This window comes from Cinclus cinclus, chromosome 14 (genome assembly GCF_963662255.1).
Source record: "Cinclus cinclus chromosome 14, bCinCin1.1, whole genome shotgun sequence".
Lineage (NCBI taxonomy): Eukaryota > Metazoa > Chordata > Aves > Passeriformes > Cinclidae > Cinclus > Cinclus cinclus.
This window is the reverse complement of record NC_085059.1, coordinates 15,841,588-15,850,734: the sequence shown is the minus strand read 5'-3', so window position 1 is coordinate 15,850,734 and position 9,147 is coordinate 15,841,588. Positions and strand designations below refer to the sequence as shown.

At 45.0% G+C, this 9,147-nt stretch overlaps 1 protein-coding gene across 6 annotated transcripts in view; it reads right to left on the bottom strand.

Moving 5' to 3' along the window:
• Nucleotides 1–2,547: 2,547 nt before the first annotated feature.
• The window catches only part of GRIA1 (glutamate ionotropic receptor AMPA type subunit 1), a 116,637-nt gene continuing 110,037 nt past the window's right edge, over nt 2,548–9,147 (bottom strand). For 4 of the 6 annotated variants that reach the window (XM_062502286.1, XM_062502285.1, XM_062502287.1 and 1 more), the window contains 2 exons: nt 4,705–4,839; nt 2,548–2,788 (listed from right to left, as the gene is read on the bottom strand). In XM_062502286.1, the coding sequence (XP_062358270.1) occupies nt 2,600–2,788; nt 4,705–4,839 (324 nt within the window). In that variant the 3' untranslated portion in view covers nt 2,548–2,599. The remainder of the gene's footprint in view (nt 2,789–4,704; nt 4,840–9,147) is intronic. The other 2 variants (XM_062502289.1, XM_062502290.1) reach the window with 1 other exon arrangement.

Sequence of the window (9,147 nt, the reverse complement as noted above, 5' to 3'; positions counted from 1 at the left end):
AAGAGTTTTACCATTACTCTATTTTTAAGAAAAGTGTAGTAAAAATACATATTACAAGTTTACATTTTGCACACTTTTGTCCTATTCACCTTTTTTTTTTTTTTAACCCCTCCACTGATCAAAAGCCTTTGACAGCTGCATCTCACATCTTCATGTCACAGGTAGCCAGTTCTAGCAGTGCTGCTGCCCACGAGACTGCTGTGACCTGCTGCCACGGGGTCCTGTTCCTGGAGGAGGATGGGACACTGGTGGGTACCAGTAGCCTGCTCCCACCACACTGGCTTGGAACATGACAAGAGCTGGGTCAGGAGACTCATCTGAGGGCACTAGACATGGAAAAAGGAGCTTGTGCTGATAAGGATGCCTCCACTTGTGCTAGCAATACATAGAACTGAAGTTAAAATTAAGAAAAATGGGTTAAAAATAATGATAAACCACATAAAGCACCTTGAAGAGGTGTTTGGAGTGGCTGATAACAGATTTGTGTTCAGCAATGAGAGATCACAATGTTCCCAGTTTTGGAGAGAGGAAAACCTTGGCACAAGACTTGCTGTGCTCAGGCTTAGGACCTTGAGACTGACTTGCTGGTCTCCAAATTGTTGCATGGCAAGTGGATAAGTGGAGCAGATGATTCAGACCAGGCTGGTGTTAGAGGTGGTAAATGTATTGCTCTGCACAGTCATAGACTAATGGAAACATATTCACACAGTTTCCAGCCTTACTTCCAAATCTCCTCATAGACCTGTGCCAGTCATTTGTCTGCATCATTTTCTCTTCACTTGACTCCCTTCTTTCGCAGCTTCTCTCCTGCTACGTTGCAAAAAAAAAAAAAAAAAAAAAAAAGAAAATGAGAAAATGAGAAAAAGCAGCTCAGAATGCTCCAGTAGCAGCTCAGTCCCTGGACAGGTATTTGTTCGACTCTGTGGGAACCTTTTAACTTTATTTGCCATAAATAAGACGGTTCCAGCCCAAGTGGGCTCAGTGTGGCCCCTGCCCCACAGATCTTCTTCTTCACCAGATGTTCCCCTGGGAATCCTTCACTTGAGAATGTCACACCCCTGGGGTGTCTCAGGCCCACCAGAGTGGGAAGCATTTCTCTGTCCATGCCAGAGATCCACAGAATGAACCTTTTGTGTAGTTTTCTGGAAAACCATTCTTGCCCCCTTGCTCTCCATGCCTGTGGCTGGACCCCCATCCTGGCACAGATGTCTGGCGCTGTGGGTTTCTACAACACCGAGTCTGGGGTCAGCAGCCTGCTTTCCTGGCTTGTGGAGACTTGGCCCTCTCTAAGGATACGAGTGGAATCTGCTACGGTTGGCTTTGTACCCAGACAGGTCACAGCTTGATGAGGAGATAGAGTGTGACCAGCACTGATGCTGCTGAATGTCATGGTCACTTGAATTAAGCTCTTGTAGGATCTCCTCCTTGGTTTGCTTCAGCAGTTCCTTCCAGGAATCCATTCTGGCCAGCTACGTACAAAATGTCCCTCTGAGTTAGAAAAGAATGGCCATAAAGGGATTTCAGAGATGGAGGGCAGCAGTGTCCCCGTTGCAGCCCCATGACTTTAGCACATTGCACTGGTTAATTGGCAGCTGTCTAGAGCTGGGTGTCTGGAGATGGCCTGTTCCTGGCCCGAGGTGGTTCCCTTATGTGACCACCAGAAAGGGAGCACACACAGAAGCTAAGCAATGAAGAAATGGTTCACAATTGCTTATTAGCCCCCAATAACCTGGGCAGGAGAGTCACACGTGAGGGGAATGCCACATTTACTTTCCCTCTTCAGCAACTGACCGTGATCTTAGACCGACCCTCTGCTCCAATCTGCCGCTCTCCACTCCAGGCATGTGATTCTCCTCTTCAATCACGACTCGTCATCTCTGGAAGAATTACTGCTTTGTCCTCACGCTGCCTGGGGTTTCCAAACTCACCCAAAACTTCATCCCTTGTAAAACAACCTCATGTTTTTGTTCAGGTTTCTTCCTGCATTGAGTCGTTCCTGCTGCAGGGAGAGCTGGGGGCAGCTCCCCAGCCTGAGTTCACCACAGAACAACCAAGGCAGAATCACCACGGACAAAGAGGTCAGTGCTGACACTCTGCACTGAGTTCAACTTGCCACGTATTGGTTTTTCTTTTCTTGCTGTTAGTAGCTCAGACATTGTGGTTTGCATCCCAAACTAAACCAGATTGAAGGACTGAGCAGGGAAAGGGGAAGGGGCTGATGTTACCCTGACACCACAGGAATTAGTAAGAAAAAATATATATATTGCACACACTAAGACTTATTAACAACCAAGTTAAAACAAAATGGCATAGTCCTCATTAGTGTTCCAGTGGTTCTTTGATCAGGGATGGTTCACGAGTCTGTAAAATCCCATTACACTCTCCTTATTGCAGTACAGACCTGTTTCTGTTCTCCTGCCAGTGGATCTGTTTGCAAATAAAAAGGGAAATTGATTTGATTTCCTTGAGAAGATCCATCCAATTGTCCCTTCTGTCATCATCATCATTTGTCTTGTAGGTGTTGGGTATATTTTTTGGCTCCGGAGGGGTGGAGTTGGGCTGCCCCTGCTCTCACCCAGGCAATGGGTCAAAAGGCCAATTATAATCCTGTAGCTCCCAGGGACATGCCAGTGCTGTGGCTCATGCATGGGATTGTCTGCATGGATTTGGGGAAATCGTGGCTGACCACACGTCCATTTTCTCCACTGCCTCCTGCTGCAGCCGGCCTGGGAAGGGTTGATGTCCGTATGGCTTCGTTGATTGATTGCTGTGGAATTAAACAAAAACCCTTTTTAGGAAAGACGGGGGGGGTCTCCCCCTGTCCTTTGCAATGTTGGAGAAATTACAATATTAACCAGTGTTGTCTTCCTGTTACTGTTCTCCCCTTCCTTGTCTCCATTCAGACTCTCACTTTCTGCATGTCCCCACTGCATCTGCTCTGTTCATTCACACCTCTTCTACATGCAAAATTAAATGTTTCAGCAGTATTTTGGGGTATAAAGCATCAGTGCCATATGCCAAAAACCTCTTCGAACTCTACAACATAAGAACAGTCATCCTGGATCTGAGCAGAGTATTTTACACACTTCCCCCATAGAGATGCTATTGCTACTCCAGGACTGTTATGCATGGTGGACTCTGACTCACTGCAAACATATGTTTAACTTTCCTCATGTGAGAACTTGAGCATGTGCCTGTGTTTTTGTCTACAGTGATGACTGAGGTAACTAGGAAATGCAAGCCTAATTCAGGAAACCAAGTTTCATCTTCCTGTTCCAGATACATCCAAAACATTTATTTTCAGAGATCTAAGGAAACCACCTGCTAAGAACAATTCAACCAAAAGATAAAGCAAATTTGGTTTCTTTGCATTCAAGCTGTCTCCAAGGGCACCATTTCTGGACTGGGATATTCAGGTGAAGGACTATGCATAACAGATAAATCTGGAACACCTATTGAGCTATTGCATTCTGACACATATATGCAGTGCATTTGTGCCTTACCTAGCTTTACAGTGGGCACAAATTACAATCTAATCTTTGTAGTTCCATGCACACTATTTGCTCATATTATTTTGTCCCTGTGCTCAAGGTAGCTCTCATTGCCTGTGGAATTTCCTGAACCTCAACAGGAAAAGAGCTGTTGCACATTTCCAGTGCATTAGAAACATTATTATTGCTGACAAAACATTGAGCGTCCTGTGAAATGGTGACATAAAACCCAAAGAAGCAGTTGCTTATTTTCCTTTTGATTCTGGGTGAGCTTCAGTGAAATAAAAACCTATTTGGATTTTTTGAAACTCACTGCATACTTCATATGCCCATAACAAATTCCATGCTCATGGGAGATGTCAAGATGAGGAAGACAAGGGAGGTGTCACATATCCCACTGCCTCCTTGAATACCATGGTATCTGTATAAGGGATTGCCAAGATATACTTGCTCCACAGATGCTGCATTAACTGTCTACCTCCAAGGCTCTCAAATCTAATCCACTCTTGACATGACACTTGGAAATTCAGGCACACCAGAATTTAAGGCTGAAAGAGATCTCCTGGGCTGTAGGAAATATGCTTCTGCAAGACCATGACAAGGTGGAGTTAAAAAAACCAGCAACATTACAGGATACATTGGAGAGCAATTCTCTCAAAGAGGACCCATAATTCTGGAATTTGGAAGCTCACATCATCCATTTCAGGGCAACAATGCTCTGAACATGTATTGGTGTTGTCAGGAAATGCATGCCAGCAAAGGGAACAACAGGATGTGAATCATTACTGCTCTCCCCCAGTCTGATATTGCTGTTGAGAGCCTGAGTTTGGGGACTTTTCCATATTGCAGCAATGGCTGTATGCCACCAGCCCCAGCACACTTCATCCATGCTGCACACACATTGTCTTCATTAATTTTAAGGAATTTCAATGTGCTTCTGTTGCTGCTTGTGCTGTGGCTTTGCTCTATGTCTGGATTTTGAATTAGCATTCTGCCACATGTGTAACCTTGCATCAGCTCCCCATGACAGCCCACTTGACCCTCTTTCAGCTTCCTCAGATGGTCCTATTCCTTTCTAGCAAGCTGAGTGACACCATCACTTCATTATCCCTATGTCTTGGCTTTCCACCCATGGTCTGGGCTGCATCCGTCTCTCAAGGCAGCTTTGGAGGATCAGAGAGAAGGTGTGAAAGGCCGTGGAACGGGTTGCCACCTTCATCCGCTTTGATTCACTTCTGGACTTGTAACAAAACTCGATTAAGGCAACCAGCATGGCGAGTCCGAGCCCACCGATGAGGATATAGAAAACCCCCGCCACATTGCTGAGACTCAGCGCGCTCGTCTTGTCCTGGAAGAAAGAGGAGAAGGGAGGGAAAGGAGGGCACACAGGAAAGGAGAACAACAAAATTAGTATGGAACTGCTCTGGGAAGGATGCCGCACAATATAGCAGCACTGGCATTACATCATCTTCCTCTTTAAATGAACAAGTGACATTTCTAAGAGCATTTTTAAATTTTTAATTCAGTGTCTAGTAAATCTAATGTTTCCCTCACACAAACAAACATTTCCTTAGCAATGTGACTCTTGGTAAAGGTTTTGGATCTCTGTTTTTCAATCAGCTAACTTAAATGCTTGTTTTATCCAAAATGTCTAGTTTGAATTATTGATTAAAGGAGGGAAAAAAATTTGAATTTTTCCTCCTCTGTGACATTTTCTTGTCCCTGATGTCTCGCCTGAAATAACCTGTTCTCTTGGAAATGCTCATTCCTTCATTCCTAGATTGTTTCCCCCGCAAATTCTGTTGCTGAGCAACACATTGAAGTGGAAGGGCTTTTTTCCTTTTTTTTTTTCTTTTCCTTTTCAATTCTGGTGTTGAGGTGACACCTGAGCTGTCCTCAGAAACGCATTTGATTTCTATGTAATAAGGTAGTTATTTCATATGCAATCAAGACCAGCTGATGCATGTCTAAGCTAATTATTTGGTTGACAATAAATAGGGCTATTAATGAGTTGCAACTTTTAGTCAGCAGCTACATTCTGATTTTACAATTGCCTAATGAATTGTCACAGCTCTCTGGGGAAGAGACAAGGCTCAGGAAGGCTCATTTCACTACGAGGAAAACCAAGTTCCCACATCTAGTCCTGATGCCTCTCCCTGTGGTTTTTAGAAACTTCTCCTCCACAATGACCAGGTTGAGTTGGGGTGTGAGGATATTCTGGGCAGCAAATGTGGCTCAGCTCCGTGTGCAAGGCTCCTGTTTCTAGGACAGGCTTTCTCTACAGTGAACCAGACAGAGTCCCCTGCTCCATGCTTGCTTCTGCTCTGCGATTTCGACTCGATACCTATTTGACAGTAGAGATTCCCCAGGGCCAGCTCAACAGCTCCGTGCAAATCTGCTGGGGCCACCAGAGTCTGAGCAGCATTGACAGCCCTGCTCTATGGACATGGGAGGAAAATTGCATGTGGCTCATTTGAGATGTAGCCACACAGTTAAAGGATGACACCGGTGCCTGCAGAACGGTCTGCAGCTGGTAATGAAGCCTCTGCACAGTTCTTGGTGCTCTTCTCTGCTACTCCATGGACACATGGACTGGTGGGTGGCACAGCGTGTTCCTTGCCCTTGTAGGACAGTTGATTCACTTGCTTTTCTTGGCAGGTTTTACATGAAGCAACCCACAGTTTTTGAGAAGAGAGGGGATTCAGGAAACAGAAAAGGATATTGATGTTGAAAGGGTCCAAACTGGAACATCAACATGAGCATGGAAGGGAAGGTTTCAGTACAGGGTAGTCTGCCTGACACTGGTACAGTCTTTCATGCAAGTATGTTTTGCAAAGGATTGTGTCTTTTTCTGTATTAGGGCTTGATGGCAAAAAAATCAGCCCTCAAGGAATGAAAACATCTAAATTTTCACAATTAAAAAAACCTACTGTAACAGAAGAGAATGTAATTTTTTTTAATTAGAAGAAAAGTGGGTTCCAGTCAAGAATGCTAAAAATGATGGGTTTTTTCTTCATTTTCTCCTTCATCTGACCCACTGCCCATGTAAGCTGCAAAGCTTCTTCCCAGCTGGAGCTCTCACTGTGGGATATGGTCTATGGGGAGCAACTTTCCATCCTAAACCCTCTGCTGAGAGATGCAAAGGTTGTTATGGGGTCATCCCTGCTGAGTTTCAGTTGCTGGAAAAAACTTGAGGAGTGATGTAATTTTCTGTGCTTTGCTGATTGATCACTTTGACAAGGGACTCATCATCATGGTCACCCTGTGCTGGTGGAAAGGTTGGGTTTCTCCCTTGTATAACCTTCATGCTCTGATCAGGTTCCAATCTTGATGCTTCCTGTGTGCTCTCTGTAATGAGAGATTTCTGCAGATCTCCTCTTAATTTCTGCAGTTTCAATATTTGAAAGATTATTTCTCTGGTCTTTTCTAATCTGCCTTCATGCAGTTTCTCCCCCAGGCTTGACTGTATATTTGTTCAGTCATCTCTTCTTTGCAGATTGTTGGGTGTACTTTTAAGCATCAGTTGGGAAATGCTGGGAGTTTTTTAGTGGAGATATAGAGAAGCAGAGCAATTACTCTGAGGAAACTGTACAACATACCAGTTACTTTGTCCTTTAAAATTCAGTCTGAAGGGGCTGCCCCAGATTCATGGAGACTTAGATGTTAAGAAGGGGCTGCCCTTCTCAGCATCCTAATCTTTCAGCCTGGCTTCTTAATAAAATGTGGCTGATTAACACATGCTGTCTGCTCAGAGGGAAGAATAGAGACAGGGGTGTAGGTGGAGCAGCCTGTTTATCTGTGTAATACTAATAATTGTCAGCCTATATTTTCACCTTGATTTAACAGAAGGGTGGAAATCTCCACAGTATTGGGAACATCCAAGCTTTGTGCAAAAGGATGACACTAGACAAGAGAAAACCTATTGATGCTTTCCTTCAAATAAATGGATCAGTGCAATCATACAATAGTCTTTGACTTGCAGCCATAGATCCTTAGGGAATCTGCCTTCCTTGGCTCTGTTGGGCATGGGAATGCACAAATTTCAGGGTTTATTTGCCACGGTATTTATTTCCACCCGCAGCTTAGGGTTCATGTCCAATGAGGCACTTCCTAAGCTGGCTGCAGTGGCAGAGCAGTCTGGCAACCAGGAAAGGCTGCTGGTTCTTAATTCCCACTTGCCTTCTCATGCCAGCAGTGAAACAACCAGTAAGAGAGAGGAGATGACCCAAAGCAGTTTCCTGCACCACCACTACAACTAATTTCGAGGCTGTTATGTTTTTCTTGCATTTACTTTGCAGTAGCATTATTATTGTTATTGTTATTACTCTTATTACTGCTATTCCTATTATTACAGCAACAATATGGGTGAACTGAATGTTGTCTTATCTAGAAGGCAAAGGAAAGCATTGAGAAGCACAGTGGTGAGTAAAGATGCAGGGAAGGAAAAAGAAGCATGAGTTTCACTTCTGATCCCCTAGTAAAGGTTCTCCCAAGGAGCCAAAGACAGATTCCTGGGGCACTGAGGAATGCTGAACTGCAGGAGCACGGCTGATGGCACAGCCTGCTACCATGAGCAGGCTGAGAAGTGTCACTGCTCCTGGGGTGATGCTTGACTTCATGCCCATCCTCCTTTTAATATCCTTTTTCTTCCTTCCCTCTCCCAGCAGGACATGCAGAGATGTTCTTTGGGCAGGAGTGGCGTCTCATTGCTGCAGGACCTGACCCACATGAAGGGTCAAAAGCCCTGAGTGCTCCACTGAGGCTCTGCCTGCTGTTTCCATGCATGATCCTGCCCCAGTATTGCTCATAATAACAAAAAGTCCCATATTATTCTATCTGCTTGAGAGGACACTCCCCTCCTCTCTGCTCAGCTCTGTGACACCAGATGCTCTCCTGCAGAGCTGCCCATCACTGAACCAGCTTGTTAGTGGGAGTGTAAATGTCACTGCTCATCTCCCGCAGCAGCAGAGCCCTGACGTGGGGGGAAGATTGGCAGGTGAAAAGAGAAAGAAAATCCCATCTTCCCAAAAGAAAAACCCATCTTCCCAGCCTTGTTGCTGCAGCAACCAGGCACCTTCCCGTCTGTTACTCTCAAACATGGCATCGTGTCCATCATCTCCTTTGTCATTATTTAATCCTTGTTGGCTGGTGGGCATTAGGGCCAAATTTGCCCCGTTTCCCAGCAGGGCTGGTCCCTTCTGCCACCCAGTGTGAGCAGAGCCCACTGGCAGCACAGGGTGATGGCACCCTGAGCTGTTGCAGCCTCCAGAAGATGAACTGTCCATAGACCAGGTAGCAGCTCCGGAAGTTGAGCTTTTACACCAACAGCTGGGCAGACTTTAGTGGGGTAAGGCCTGAAGCTCAGCAATGAAGGACATAGCACTGGCCATTGTCTCAGAGTGCTGCCAGGGGGTGTGCAGGAGCACATGGATGGCTGGGGATGGGGCTGCTCAGCATAAGACACCTTTGATTTTAAAACCTGCCAATTTTCTGCAAAGCCAGGGTAAGGCACCAGCAGGATTTGTTGTTGTTGTTGTTGTTGTTATTGTTGTTGTTTTTTATTTCCTTTCTTTCTTTTTTTTTTTTTCCCACAAAACTAAAATTCTTGCATTGGAGAAGAGGGTTGGGATATGTGTGTCTTTGATAAAGGTCTTTT